Below are 16393 nucleotides of genomic sequence, written 5' to 3'. Positions count from 1 at the left end.
TCAAGCCTCCCCTCATATGTCAGATGCTCCAACCCCTTAATTAGTTTGTGGTTCCTTCTTCAGACTCTATTCAGTCTGTCCATGCCTTTTTTTTTTGGTACCGTAACTGGACGCAGCATTTCAGATGTGTCCTCACCGGTACTGAGCAGAGAGGAGGGTTTACCCTCCTCAGCCCCCTGGTGATGCTCTTTCTAATGCAGCCCAGGAGGCTGGTAGCCTTCTTTACCACACATTGCACATTCATGTTCAACTTGGTGTCTACCAGGAACCCCAGGGCCCTTTCCACAAAGCTGCTTTGCAGCCAGTCAGCCCCCAGTATGTACTGGTGCATGGGCTTATTCCTCCCTAGGTGCAGGACTTTGTTGAACTCCAGGAGGTTCCTGTCAGCACATTTCTGGAGCCTATTGAGGTCCCTTCTGAATGGCAGCTGAATCACATGCTTTATCAACCACTCCTCCCAGTTTTGTATCATCTGCAAAATTGCTGACAGTGCACTCTGTCCCATTAAGGTGGGATGAAGGTGTATAGGATCCAGCTCCTGGGATACACCATTAGTGAGCAGGCTCTAACTGTACATTGTCTCACTGATCATAATCCTTTGACCCTAGCAGATTGCTCAGTTTTAAGGACACCTCACTGTCACCTTATCTAGTTCATATTTTAAGTTTGTCAATAAGGATGTTACAGGTAGACAGTATCAAAAATCCTACTGAAGTTGAAATAAGCAGCATTCATTACTCTCTCCTTGTCCACTAAGTCAGTCATCTCATCATAGAAGGCTGTAAGACAGGTCAAGCATGTCTTCCCTTATCTTAAATCTGTGCTGACTGCTCCTAGTCCCCTTCTTGTCCTCATGCTTTCCATGATTAGATGCTCCTCCACCACCTTCCCAGGGCTTGAGATAAGGCTAACCAGCCTGTAGTTCCCTGGATCCTTCTTGAACAAAGTAGCAACAATTGATTTCTTCCAGTCCTCCTGAACCTCCCTCCATTGCCATATCTCAAACATTACCAAGAATGGCCTCACAACAACACTGGCCAGCTCCCTCAGCACTTGTGGATGCATCCCATCAGGTCCCATGGGCCCTGATCATCCTCTGCCAGGGGTGGCAGAGAAATGCCATTTCTCAAATATGAGAAATGAAGATTTTTCCCAAGGGTCTCAGGGTCCTGAGCTGGTCTTACCAGCACAGACCAACACAAAGAAAGCACTGAGTACCTTGGCCTTTTCCACATCATCTATCACCACAGCCCCTGCCCCTTGAGCAGCAGGACCATGTTTTCCCTAGCCTTCCTTTGCTGCTTACGTAATTGTAGAATTCTTTCTTGTTGCCCTTCATGTGCCTTGATAGATTTAACTCTAGGTGAGTTTGGGCTTTCCTGGCACCCTGGATCCCCATCCTCCTGCCACCTTTGCTTGAATTCCTGCTTGTCAAGGCGGACCATTCTTGAGCTTGAAGGAAGTGATTCTTGAATATCAACCAGGCGTCAGCTCAAGGCAGTTCGACTAGATGATCGTTGCAGGTCCCTTCAAATTGAACTGTTCTATTCTCTCCTGAACTCCTCTTTTCTCCAGGGGAGTGTCTCATGCGATTCTTCCTAGCAGATCCCAGAAGAGCAAGAGAGTTTTGCTCTCTTCTTCCTTTCAGAATCCTGAACTGCACCACCTCATGATCACTGCAGCCAAGGCTGCCCTCAACCTTTGCCTTCCCAACCAGTTCTTCCTTGTCTGTAAAAAAAACAAGTCCAGCAAAGCACCTCTCCTCATCATCTCCTCAATCACCTGTCAGGAAGTTATCATCAGTACACTTCAGAAACCTCCTGGATTGCTTGTGCCCTGCAGCACTCCCCCTACAGTAGATATTGTCATGATTAAAGCCCCTTATGAACACCAGGGCCTGCAAATGTAAGGCTTCTTCCAGTTGCCTAAAGATCTCATCTACTTCTTCCTGATAAGGCAGTCTGCAGCAGATGCCCACTACAGCATCACCCATGTTGGTCTGCCCTTTAATCCCAAGCCCTAAAGTCTTAGCTGGCACTGCTTCTGTCCCTAGGCAAAGATCCACATATTCTTACTGCTCTCTCACGTAAACAGCAATTTCCACTCCTTGCCATCCTAGCCTGTCCTTTCCAAAGGGCCTGTATTTACCCTCTGCACCACAGCAGTGGTATGAACTCTCTCACCATTTTTTTGTGATCCCAACGAGATCATAGCCCTAGTACTGCATGCAGATCTCTTAAGTCCTCCTGACTGTTCCCCATGCTGCATGTGCTAGTGTGTAGGCACTCCAGCAAAGTTGTGCTGATGTCCCAGAAAAGGTATGAGGGCTTCCCTTATCACAGAATCATTAAGGTTGGAAAAGACCTCTAAGATCATCATGTCCAACCATCAACGTAACACCACCATGCCCACTAAACCATGTCCTGAAGCACCACATCTACACATTTTTTGAACACTTCCAGGGATGGTGACTCCACCACCTTCCTGGGCTGCCTATTCCAATGCTTGGTGACTCTCTCAGTAATTTGTCCTAGTATCCAGTCTAAACCTCCCCTGGTGCAACTTCAGACTATTTGCTCCTGTTCTATCGCTAGTTACTTGGGAAAAGAGACCAATCCCCACCTCACCACAACCCCCTTTGAGGTATAAGGATGTCCTCTCCACATTCCTCATTTCTGTGTGCACACTTGGGTGGGCCACCCTCTGCCCTGCTCTGTTCGTTTCAAGGTCTCTCTTGACCACATCACCCTGCACCTTTTACTAACTAACCTGGTCTACCACCTCCTCACTCAGTTGTGGGGCATAATCCTCCTACAATGTTCCTAGCTTAAAGATATTCTCTACTTGTGCATCCAAGATTCACCATACAAACCTAGAACTGACAAAGTCAAGTAAGTATTTGTATTGTAAAGCATATTCATAACAATAAAATCCAGTTGTGTCAGCACTGGTTATTAGTTCCATCATATGAATTCTATAAATTATCTCAAATACATTGTATTAAAAGAAAACCTTCAACTCAAAATAAAGGTATGGTACTTTCCGAAAATGCATCTGTTCCAATTTTCTGCTTGTTTCATGTCTGTTCAGGGTAGAGAAGAGAATTAAGGGACAAGAATATGATGTCTTTCTCTTTTCTGGTTATGAGAAAGGAAAGAAATTAATAAAAATTTCCATAAATTAGCCTTTTATTACGAATTTGGTCAAACCACAACCCATGAAGCTTCTGTTAGGGACAAAATAATAGGGCTTTGTTCTTTTCTGCATCCCTTTAGATAATTTTTTTTTCTCCTTTATTGTATTCTCTTGAGTCTTTCTGACATTAACCACAGTTTCTTAAAAAGTGATGTCCCCATTGCTCTTCCAGGCTTCTTCGTTGAAGGCTGAAACAGTTATGCAAATAAGTACCGTCCTCACTTTTACAAGTTTTGTAACATTCTGTTCCCTTTTCCATGGCCCAGCTTCTATGAAGCAATGTACTTCCACGTATATATTATGGAATGGCCATTGAACCACTCCCTCTCACAGACGATGAGCACGTTCATTTTCCCTCCACAGAACATACACTCTGCAGTGCATCTCTGTCAGGCTTTGTAGAGCTGCAGGGGTAATACAACATGATATCCAATGACACAAGAAGGGCTCACATTTTGAGCATGTAACCGTCTGTGTTGGCTTATTTAACAAAGTCAATAATCGGGTAATCATCTTATGGCTTACAATGGCCGTCTTTCATTCATCAAAAATCTGAACTATTCGGTATTTGAATGTTTCAGTTCCAAGTGTAGATTCATCTTGGTATGAACAGACAATTAAACCACTGCTGAACAGTAGGTGGTTTAGGATTTTTTTTTTCTAAGAAGTAATTTTTTTTAATCAACACTTGCTTTTTTTTTTCTTCAAAAAAACCCCATCCACTCAAGATGCAAGAACTGCTCTAGTACAGCCAACCTTCTGTGAACATGCTTAAAAGAAAGTTGGACCATGCAAGAAAGATCACCCACTTGAAAATGGAGGATCTTAAGTCTACTAGTTTGACACTGGCTGAGGAATGCTTTTTACAAAGAACTTGAGTGAAGACTCTAAATCCAAGGTATTTACAGAAGAAAGATGAGGAATATTTTAAAGGGTTTCAGAGAACTGAGAAATTTGGAAAAGTACTCAGCAGTAGATTCCAAAGGAGTAGATCCAGTGAAGTATCAGGTGTTCAGCAGGTAGCCAAGATTAAGTTTAAGAATGGATAAAATTGGTCAGCCATTTATGGCTTCATATAGTCTGTCCTGGTTTCTGCTGGGATACAGTTAATTTTCTTCAGAGAAGCTAGTGTGAGGCTGTGTTTTGGATTTGGGATGAGAAAATGCTGATAACATGCTGATGTTTTGAGTTGTTGCTAAGCAGTCAAGGATGGTCCAGCTTCCGATGCTGACCTGCCAGCGAGAAGGCTGGGGGTGCACGGGGAGCTGGGAGGGGACACAGCCAGGACAGCTGACCCAGGCTGGCCACAGGGATATTCCATACCATATGACGTCATGCTCAGCATATAAAGCTGGGACAAAGAGGAAGGAAGGGGTGGGGGGGACGTTCGGAGTGATGGCGTCTGTATTCCCAAGAAACCATCACGTGTGACGGAGCCCTGCTGATGGCTTAACACCTGCCTGCCCATAGGAAGTGGTGAATGAATTCCTTGGTTTGCTCTGCTTGTGTACGTGGCTATTGCTTTACCTATTAAACTGTCTTTACCTCAAACCATGAACTTTTTCACTTTTACTCTTCTGATTCTCTCCCACTGTGGGGGACTGAGCGAGTGGCTGTGTGGTACTTAGCTGCTGTCTGGAATTAAGCCACAACATGGTCATATGACAGCAATTGATATTTGAACTGTTCAGCTAAGGAACGCAGTTTCTATGCACCTACAGTGCAATTTCCAATGGCATACAAATGGGGAGAAAGAAAAAAAAGAAGAAGGGAAAAAAGTGCACATCTTCTCTAGTTTTCCCCAAACCTAGTTGTAAGGTAAAATAGTTTAATTTACCCTGGAAGGAGTGATTGTGGAGTTGGCGTTGGCCCATTCAGGGCATACAGGCTGATGCTGCTGATCCCACTGCTCCCCATGCTGCCAGAACTCTGGGCAGACTGAGCACTGCGGTCTTGGTAATTCAATGGAAGGCTTTGAGGCCTGGCATAGTAATAAGGGGTGGAGTGAGCATCCCGTGGCAATGCCTGAGCAAAAAGTGTGGCATAACTTGATACCTGAAAAGGAGAGGATTTGAAAAGGGAGGAATAAAAAGAAAAGTTTTCTGAGTTGCTTTAAGCCATGCCTTTAGTTAACAAGAGTGTAGTATTCAAGAACGCAAAAAATAACTGAAGACCATGTTTATCTCTTAGGCAAAGAAAAAATTGTTGTTACGATTATAATGACAAAAAAGCAAGTCCCTTACAGTGAGCAAAAGTACTTTTAGCAACATAGTTTATTTTTGCCTGAGAATTGTCATTAGCAATGCTGCACAAAGCACTTTGGTGCTAGCAGAGCTGCAACCAAAGGAGGAATTCTGCTCTCCGTATTCCATTTTGAACTCATGAGCATGTGAGCAGACATTACACTACCAAGCAAAAAGCAACAACAACAAAAAATATCACCCATCTAATAAAGTCACATCTTCAGCTACCAACACTGGACAGATCATATTTTTCCATTTACTTAGCATAAAAAAATTACACAGAAAAAAATTGCAGATACTCGTGTCAAGTGTATTCTTCCTTTCAGCCTCACACAAGTGTTAGTTAAGTCTGGATAGTGACTCTTAAGGACATCTAAAGTAAATGACATGCATTTACTGTTTCTCAGAATTAACAGAGGTCTCCACCTACCTTGTTAGACTGCTTACGTGGATCTTCACTAAGGCTAAGCAGGAGGTAGAGTATTGACCATTTGTTTTTCAAAATGCCCTTTAAAAAGAAATGAAGACAAACAGAAATGAGTTTAACTCTTGATAATAATGGACTTTTTTTTTTTTTTAAATTATCCAGCCTACAAACACGTACACATATAAATAAAATTTCCACACAAATAAGACCAACTCGGAGCCACGTTCTTGAGTAAACTGGCAATGTGCAGTGCAGCCTCTGTATTGCTAATTTTACAAATTTTCTCCACTGTGTTCAAATAATGAACTTTCACCTGCTCTGAGATCAGCAAGTACACAGAATTTAAAATTCATAGCTACTAAGAAAGAGGTTTATACAGAGTTGAACTTTTACCAGCATTCCCATACAATGTCACCATTTAAAACATCTTAGATGCAGATGCTACTCTAGCCTAAAGATGAAGAAGGAAAACCCTTGGTACAATTTTACGCTAAGAACTGTCTTTTCTCCACTTTCCCCTTCACTCTCCTTTATGGGGAGGGTTCAGTAGTTTGAGGGTTTCAATTTCTATTACTTTAAATGCAATTTAAGCTGTGAAAATTTGGTAACTCTCTTAAGCTAGGGACACAGTTAACATGAAACTTGAGGAATACGCAATATTGTCTCTAGCAAACAGACAGATACATACAGACTGTTAGAATAACACTCTCAGCAGCTTTTGATCTCAGCAGAAATCTTACCAGCAGAAGACAGAACAATGCTACAAAAAGAACACTCTGATGAGAAGAGTTATGGCAAATATTAAAATGTTTTATTTTAGATACACATATGTTTCTAGATATGTTACTCTGCAGTTCTGTGAAACTAATGCTTGCACCTGAATTGATCAGGAACACAGAACCTTATAATGGACATTAGGTAGTGGAATAAGTCAAAGAAACTCATACAAGTTCCCTCACAATATTGATCAGGCTATGGTCTGGAATACTAAGCAATGTTGAATACAAAGGAAACTTTAGTCATACCAAGATTCAACAAAGATTCCATCCCTTATGAAACAACACAATTCAGCGCTATCAGTCTTGCAAAATGTACTTTCAAGGTCACTTTGAAATTCTTTTTTTGTTTTTTTTTTTTTTAAATACATTTTCATTCTCTATTTTTCTATTTTTCCTGTTTCTCTGCAAATTATGCATTTTGTGTATATATGTTACACGGTTCAAGAATTTTGGCTATAGCACATTTCTTTCTTCAGGACAGAGCCCACTAACCAAACCTACTGAAGCTCTACACTGTTATGTAAGAGTAGGAGACATTCTATATTATTATGTAAAGCAGAGGTCTATTATCTTCTGCTTTGATCTCAACAAGAAGCAAAAATAGAGGTATTGCATCTGTTGCAAATAACTAATCCCATAACTCATTAACAACTGGTAAAGAAGGAGCAGCAACATTACCAGCTTCTTCTACTGGCCAGGATAGAATAAGTCTAAGTGCCTCAAGAAGCATGCTTTGCTCAGCTGGAAATCTGCCACTACAATAAGCACTGACCTCCTTTTCTCTTTAGAGTAATGGATGAAATGAAGTTAAAACAGATTCACATAAGCTTTTTGCTTTCCTCCTAGTTGCTTTGAAGAAAATTGCTGGAGGAACAAAAAGCCTCATTGATTAACAAAACATATATTCCTTCTGTGGCCCTCCCTAAGCTCATGGGGAAAAGAAATTATTGTCAACCACTAGTAATAAACCTAACATCAGATTGAATAATAATTGGTAGAGTAAATTTTAAAGACGACAGTATTCAGATGATACCATTTCATGTACACAAGATGCTAGCACAGAAGAAAAAAAAAGACTGAAGGTTAAAAGAACCTCAAACATTTGAGCAGGCAGCAAAATACGAGGAGATAGCTGATGTAAGCTTGTATTACATCGAAGAATAAACAAACTGGTATGAACAGGCACAAGGCATTTTGTTTCAAAGTTTGCAGCTATCATGCTCTGCAGGTATGTTGCTTGCCAAATGCAACGGTATGGCAACATTGCACGTAAGCTACAGAAACACCTTACAGAAAATCTGTATTAAAAGAGCAAGGTCACATAGCGTAATACATGCAAAAAGCAGCTGAAACCAATGGCTGAGGTCATCAGAGCATGTGTCTGCAAACCAGTGACACTTGCTTCACTGTACAAACCAATACAAATAATATGCAAACCCACAGGGTAAGGAAAACAGGAAGAGTTACACAGTAACATCGGCTCCAAGTACTAGCAAACTACCGAGTAAGTTAAGTACAGATGAGGGGAGGGGGCAAAACAGAGTTCTGACTAGTCATAGTCTCCACAGAACCCCTTTTTTGTAATCTTAAAATCTTAGTAAAACTCAGCCATTATCTATACATAAATTCATGACTAAAAAGCCAAACAGAGAAAAACATTTCTCCTAAATACGAAGAGCAAAATAAGGACAAATTTTCTGTTATATAGAAAACATCATCTTTTATATTAACTAATTTTTGTTGTCAAAAATCAGGTAGGTGCAAATGACAACTGGGAAACTTATTTTATTACTGCCCACCATATTCTACCTTGCTAAAAACTCCATTTTATGAAGAATCCAGAACAGATTAGCAGCAGACATTTTTCACCTACTTCAGCTAAACTTCTATCCTTGCATCTTTCCCGCCTTTCACCTGATCCACCTTCCTGCATCACAGCCTCTCTATACACTAGCATCTTTTGTCAGAATACCAACATGCGGTATGCTTTGATTAACACTGGTATTAGCAGAATCAGCAAAGTTAGCACACCCTTAACATTCAACATTAAAGACCTGAAGCACTTGAAAATTCAGAAGCATGAGGACTGTTTAAACCCCAGATTAATAAAAATCAACATATTTGCAAGGCAATGCTGTAAAATAATGATGAGAAAACTAATCAGTTTCACATATAAAAAAAAGAATATTCTATTTTTACACAGTTCCTTCCTTCATATGAAGCGCCCCTTCATGTAAATGGACTCAAACTAAAAATGCATCCTTTATTGTCTTCTGATTTACAATTAAATCCAAATTAATTTCTAATTAATAGCAAACAGATAGTAAAAAAAAGTAACTTGTAACCTTTTAAACAAAAATTAGAAAATGGTTGAGGTTGGAAGGCGTATCTGAAGACCATCTAGTCAAAAGCAGGGTCATCTACAGCAGGTTGCCCATGACACTGTTCAGTCAGGTTTTGACTGTCTGCAAGGATGGAGGCTCCACAACTTTCCTGGGCAACCTGTTCCAGTATTCAACCATCCTCTGAGTAAAAATACCACTAATGATTCAAGCACTCTCCAAAACAACTCTGTAATGTCAGAAAGATGTATACGTGTGCTTTCAGTTTCTTTACTCTTTATACATTTATTACACTACCTGTGAACTGAGTTTTCTGTAGAGTTCTGAAAACAAAGCAGCATCTGCTTCCCTTCTTTGTCGCACAACTATTAGAAAAAAAAGAAGGATTAAAAAATTGAAAGAAGTATAATAGTCATGCCTGAAATTATGTATTTGTGACAAACAAAAACTTATCCAAGAAAGCATAACGATGCTTAACTGTTTCACTCTAATCATACAGTTTTGCCTGTTTTCATGTTATCTGTGTTAAAGACCTGAAATTCTTGCATCAGAAGTGATGCAATGTAAGTACCTGTTTTTCTTAGAGCAATAAAAATACACATCTTCTATATAAGTACCCTTTTAAAGTCTAGTCTGCCATTCTGCAGATTTAGGGAACTAAAACATAACTGAAAGCAGATATAAGTTAGAGAATGCTATAAAGACCTTCACAAAACTAAGTGTAAATGTTCCTATTTTAGGCCATTAAAGCAAGAAGCAACAGTAATAATGCCACTTGAACGAAGTCAAGCAGAATTCCAAGGTCACGCAACTTATATATATTAAGAAAATTAACAGTCTCAATCACTACCATTTACGTAACAGAAGCCTTTGCGCAGTGGAAAAATATCTTCAAGCTTTAAGATTAAAAGAATCCAAAATCCCATGTTACATCAGAAAGAGCCATGTTTTTTTAAAAAAAGGGATAAAATAAACACATCTGAAGAAACCTTAATAATAAAAAAATTGCTGTTAAATTTTAGAAATGTTAATTAGCTTCAAAAGCCCCTGCTAAGTACATTTTGCCAAGTAAGTCACTTTCTGCATGGTAACACCAAAAGAAATGTAAAGTTAGAAGGATATACCCAGTTACTTGTTACATGACCACTAACATCAGCCTATAAGCTGAAGCTGGGGAGAATGAAAATGAGGGAGATAGCCTTCTTCAAAACTTCTGGCAATAGGCGCAAAGAATATATGCTGTGCTGGCTAGTACTAGCCAAAGCACACAGAAACTCATGCAGAAAGTCTATACTGTAAAATACAGTGTTTTGGAGTTGCATCTAGAGAAATCCTGATGGGCTTATTTGCCTGTCAGCAAGTCATGGAAGCTCTGTGTCAGCAAGAAATACACATGTACTTTAAAGCAGTTACAACCACAGACTTCAGTTATCCTAATTCAATCTTCCTGAATGAACATTCAAAGCTCAAATATGAAGCTTTAATTTAACGAGCATACTTCAAGTAATTGTTTCTGGACATTCTACTGTGGAGCACGTAATCTTCTGAAAGCAGTATCTGGCTCTTCCAAGAAGAATGCATCGTATGCCCACTGGATTCAGAGCAGTATAGAGCTCAATGGAATATAATTGCGACATAACTTACACTATCACAGTCTAATGTTTTGGTTTTGAGAAGGTGGTTGCAGATAAACTTGTTGAGAGAGAAACTGAGGGCAAGAAATAGCAGTTAAGTCACAAACAATTCCATCAATTCCCAGGATGCTCATTCAGCAAGTTTCACACAGGTGCTTATGAAGTTAATTGTGCCAAAGTGTAATATATCTGAAGTGCACATCACAAAAATATCAGTCTTCTAAAAAGAACTATGAATTTATTTAGTCTGAGTACTATTAAAGTGAAAGGAGTGCAATATTAATTTCTTTATTTTCATGGTGGCTAAAATAGAAGTAAATGGCAGCAAGCGAAGTCTAAGCTTAGCATTCAGAAAAATCTGAGCTGTGAATACAAACAGCTGCTCAGGGATACTAACTGAGGAATTAATGTAATTCCCATCATGAGGTTTTCAGGGGGTGAGCATTAATAACAGCTTAGACAACTATCTATGAGGCAGAGTTGTCCCATTTTCAGAGGAATAAACTGATCAGATAACTTCCCGAAGAACCTCCATTCCTATTTCTAAGGAAGAAACAAAGATGGACGTACGTTCTTTCTTAATCTTCTCTGCTACAAGAAATTCATCTCGTTCAACGGTGGGAGCAAAGTTGCTTCCAATAACTCTCACTGCATACTGAAACTGTTGGGCTGCATCAGCTGAAAGAAAAAAGGAAAATTCTCTCAGTTGAGTGTTATAGTTCTATTAAAATAAATAAATAAAGTTTCAAGTGAAAAGTTCAGCATTGCTATGGCTCAATGTACCTGGCCTAGATCAGATAACGTTATACTATAATCCTTAGACACAGTTCTAACCAGAGGGCAGTGAAGTCCAGTTCATCCATGAGCATGTTATCAATGTTATACTTCAGACACACTCACCTGTATACACTCTGCAAAATCATTGCACTTAAATTCGTGAATAAGCCTTTCCCATTCTGTACTGACCTAAGAGACACAGGCCTACTCACTATTAGAGAGCATTATCACACTTCAGTTCGCTCTGCCCTTCTCCACAGACATTAATGCTGTGGGACTTGGCACAAAGTCACACAATTCAGCTCACACATAGGAAAAAAATAGCCACGTTTCACCAGGCACACTCTCTCACCAGGCAGCAAAACTGGATTATCCTACCTATGGATCTTTACTCAGATATCTACAACAGTGGTTTTACCAGTTTGCATGTTGTTTTTATTTTTTTTTGTTTGTTTTGTTTTTAAATCAGTTTACATGGTTTCACCACTTAGGTTCAAAGCCAGCTCAGAGATATGGACATCATATTCCAATGTATAACATAGATACAGAGAGGTCACAAGCCAGTGACTTCCCTCCACTGCTCCTTCATCATGCAATAATCCTGTTTTTAATATTGTTGCTGAACAGTATTGTTTTAGTGCAAGAATCTCTGCTTTTCGGGAAGATTAATAGTCTGGTAACACCAAGATAGGGCCAGCTCAGTTTTAATGCCTCCACAGCATAGCAATGTTCCCATTTATTGTCCTGAAAAATCAATCAAATTATAACCCTACAGACATGTCAAGTACCCTTACAAAATGTCAGATAAATTTCTATTCCTCTTAAGGAATAAGTGTAATGACATGAGGGGAAAGGTACATAAGAAAAAGTAAGTGTAAATGCATGGTGTCAGCTCCTTGAATCTTTACACTTCCTGACTTCAAGAAAAAAAAAAAAATCATATAAGCAATTCTGCATATTAAGTCTGTTTTGTATGTAACAATTTTGTGTGCAAATGGATCAGGCTCCTCATGTGTTATATTTAGTCAGTTAAGCAGTTGACTCAGAGAAAATTTTAGAATAATGCAGCAATGGTTCAGCTAAGGAAAAAGAAAGAATGCTCAGCTGGACAAATACATACAAAATGAACAGAAAAATGGAATAGGGTAAAGGTCCACTAGAAGCAGAGGCATTTTAAGTGTTAAATGATCTCTTAAATTAACTAATACTGACAACTAAAAAAAATCACCTGGGAGATACTAGGAGTCAATTACTGATTAAATGCATAAAAATCTCCAGAAATTTATGGAAAGGAGAAATTTGAAATCAGAATGTGCTACATTCTTTTAGAATACCCCCCCTTTTTTTTTTACTGTCTTGTGATATAAATGTCACTCAGTGGTCCTAATCTACTAGAATACAACTGTAGACCAGCAAACATTAACCAGTTCACACAAAGCAGTGTGTCACACAACCACGAAAGAAGTCTGCTCAGACAGAATCATTAATATTTAACAGAATTTGACAATAGTGGATCACAAAAGGAGCAAGGGTATCGTTCAACTTTCAGGAAAGAAAATGACAATATCGAGACTACTGTAAGGTCTCCAGTCTGCATGACTTAAATGCCTCCCAGAAAGAATAATTCTACTGTTAGACTAAGCAACCTCTCATTTGCAATAAGGACTTGAAAATACACATATAAAATAATTTAATAGTTCAGCTAACGATAGCTTAAACTGAACTGATGAACCAGGTGGGAAGAATAAGTATGAGGAAATGTTTGAGTAATTCTTACATGCACTGGGTTTGCATGGAAAGGTTTTGGTAGCGGAGGGCTGCAGGGGTGGCTTCTGTGAGAAGCTGCCAGAAGCTTCCCCCGTGTCCGACACAGCCAACACCCGCCGGCTCCAAGAGGGACCCACCGCTGGCCAAGGCCGAGCCCATCAGCGACGGCGGCAGCACCTCTGGGGTGACAGAGTCAAGAAGGGGGGAAAACCAAACAGCGACTGCAGCGGGAGAGAGGGGTGAGAATGTGTGAGAGCAGCAGCCCTGCAGCCCCCAGGGCAGGGCAGCAGGAGGGGCAGGAGGGGCTCCAGGCACCAGAGCAGAGGTTCCCTGGCAGCCGCTGGGGAAGCCCATGGTGAGGCCGGCTGTGCCCCTGCAGCCATGGAGCTCCACGCTGGAGCAGATCTCCACCTGCACCCGGCGAGGGCCCCACGCCGGAGCAGGGGGATGCCCTGAAGGAGGCTGTGACCCCATGGGAACCCCAACCTGAGCAGGGTCCTGGCAGGACCTGTGGACCCATGAAAAGAGGAGCCCAGGCTGGAGCAGGTTTGCTGGCAGGACTTGTGACCCTGTGGGAGGGACCCAGGCTGGAGCAGTTCGTGAAGAACTGCAGCCCATGGGAAGGACTCACGTTGGAGAAGCTCATGGAAGACTGTCTCCCATGGGAGGGACCCCACGCTGGAGCAAGGGCAGGGTGCGAGGAGTTCTCTCCCTGAGGAGGAAGGAGCGGCAGAGACAACGTGTGATGAACCGACCACAACCCCCATTCCCCGTCCCCCTGTGTCACTGGTGGGGAGGAGGTGGAGAAAACTGGGAGTGACGCTGTGCCCAGGAAGAAGGGAGGGGTGGGGGGAAGGTGTTTTAATATTTGGTTTTATTTCTCATTACTCTACTCTGGTTTGATTGGTAATAAATTAAACTGATTTCCCCAAGTCGAGTCTGTTTTGCCGGTGACGGTAACTGCTGAGTGATCTCTCCCTGCCCTTACCTCCACCCACGAGCCTGCCCTTACATTCTCTCTCCCCTGCCCAGCCGAGGAGGGCAGTGACAGAGCGGCTTGAGGGGCACCTGGCCTCCAACCAGGGTCAATGCAACACATTAGGTATAATGCATGTCATTACAGAACACCTCAATATTTCCAAAAGTATTCTGCAAGGCCAATTAAAGTCAAATGCGGGCACTAAGTTATCCCAAAAAACAGTAAGAATTTTTTCCTTTGTTCATCCCTCCACTGTGTACCTAGGAGCAGTTAGGCAGGAGATAGGTTTTTCTAGTCATTCTTACATATTTTTGGCGTGCTGCTATAGTGACTTAACATGGGCTACAAATTAAAAATAAAATTGCTACAAGAGTTCCAGGTCAAGCATCTTGGATGAGCTAATGTCAGGAGAAGGATCAAGGGTTGATTGCAAAATACTTTATCAGTTCTGACATGTATCTAGATTAAATAATGAACTCCCTCACTGATTATCCACTAAAAAGCAGGAGAATGGATCACCAATAAACTTATTCAAGACAAGTTATAGAAAAATATAAAAAGAAAGAAGCTATTAAAAAAACCCAAAACATAAATAGACATAGTCTTTTTACACACAGACACCACAACCAGAACAAAACCACAAGAACTTCCCCCTATAGCTCCTCCTCACTCATTAGACCCATTACCCCGGTTTTCTATGGAAAATTGTGTTCTGAAGTTAACTTCTGTGTCCACCTGCACCACCCTATCCTTTAAGGATTGCACTTCAATTTTTCTTTTTTCTTTTTTTTTTTTTTCTTTAAACAGATTTGATGGAGGTCTCGAGGCTATCAAGTTAAACAGCTTTCATATAAGCTGGAGGCTGGTAGAACATCCAAGCAGCTCTCCCTGGGGGAGAGATTGCAGTGAAAGCTCCATGGTTAAGTATTCCCTCTCATCTGCCTGCTCAGAATTAGCAGTGTCAGGTACTGGGTACTGCATCCTCCCTGGACTGCAGCCAGCGAGCACGAAGGAACAGAGACCTGGAGGATGGGGGAAGAGGGATTTCTGAAGAGAGCTACAGAATGAAAGTGCAAGCTGGCAGAACGGCAGCTGAGGAATGCAGCGGTTTACTGATGAGAAGACTTGTGACACAAATCCACAGGAAATAAAGATATATTTAACTTTATTGAATAGACTGGTTTCCTATACATTTATGATCTTGCAGTATATCACAGTATGCTTATCTTGATAAGAGTGTTGAATAAGAAAGTTTTTAGTTGATTTAAAAAAAAAATCTGCTATGTCTGGACAGTTGAGCATTATTCATTCAGGTGTTTCTGCTAACTTTTCAGTATATGCTATGATTTATACTGTGATTATCAGAAAACTTAATGCTTGAAGAAAAAAATTAAAAATAAGAGCATTACATTTTATTTATTTACACTGAATGACAATGCACAGCTTTTTCATGTAAGCAATGATGTATTTACTGTGTTTATTCACTTCAACAAAACTCTTTGGTTTCTGAACAAAATGTTTCATATTAGTGTTTCAAAAAGGTTTAAGTGCAGTGTTTCCTCTCTGTTGTTCCCTGTGGTTTTGGGGGTTCAGATTAAATTTAAGTGAACCAAGATCCACACAATGAGAAATCAAGTACTATCTTTACTCACTGATGAGATAATTGCAAAATCCAGCAAAGATGTGTACAAAGTCTCTAGAGACTCTCCGGAATTTAATTTCTGCAGAAGAATTGACTCAAAGACAGCTATGCATTGCCACAAGTTTGGGTGGAGTTTTTTTGGTTGATGGTGTTGGAATAGGGATTTACCTCAAAATAACAGAAGAAAATCATAAACTTTGCCATTTGTGTGTTTTCCAGTCAGCCTCTGACACTAGAGCTTTTAGAAGGCTACCTATGCTTCTAGTTCTGTGGTTCAATGGAATATTGATGGCAAGACCGAGAGACAAAGAAATACATACTAAAGTTTCCAGACAGCAACCTTGAAGATTTATACATAAGTCCTCAATCTAATAAAAACATAACAGATACATTATTGATAAGATAGTTTAAAGAAAATATTAAGAAAGATATATAACCTCCTTGGTTATAACCTTGGTTCAACACCAAGCACAGCAAGACTAGTTAAAGCACAGAAACTTAGTATAGTCTTTTCCATACTGCCCTAACAAGGCATCTGAGATCTATCTCCAGTTGAAAGACTACAGTTCCATCAGAAAATTTTAATTATTAAACCTGTTACACTACTA

At 40.4% G+C, this 16393-nt stretch overlaps 1 protein-coding gene across 1 annotated transcript in view; it reads right to left on the bottom strand.

Moving 5' to 3' along the window:
- The window catches only part of TUBGCP3 (tubulin gamma complex component 3), a gene marked incomplete at both ends in the record, with an annotated part of 60667 nt that overhangs the window by 35605 nt on the left and 8669 nt on the right, over positions 1 to 16393 (bottom strand). The window contains 4 exons of the mRNA XM_082013886.1: positions 5033 to 5250; positions 5869 to 5946; positions 9284 to 9351; positions 11191 to 11298. Coding sequence (XP_081870012.1) covers positions 5033 to 5250; positions 5869 to 5946; positions 9284 to 9351; positions 11191 to 11298 — 472 coding nt within the window. The remainder of the gene's footprint in view (positions 1 to 5032; positions 5251 to 5868; positions 5947 to 9283; positions 9352 to 11190; positions 11299 to 16393) is intronic.

Source organism: Phaethon aethereus (assembly GCF_964289735.1).
Source record: "Phaethon aethereus genome assembly, chromosome: 1".
Taxonomy (NCBI): domain Eukaryota; kingdom Metazoa; phylum Chordata; class Aves; order Phaethontiformes; family Phaethontidae; genus Phaethon; species Phaethon aethereus.
The sequence above is the reverse complement of the archived record's forward strand: the minus strand, read 5'-3'. Positions and strand labels throughout refer to the sequence as shown.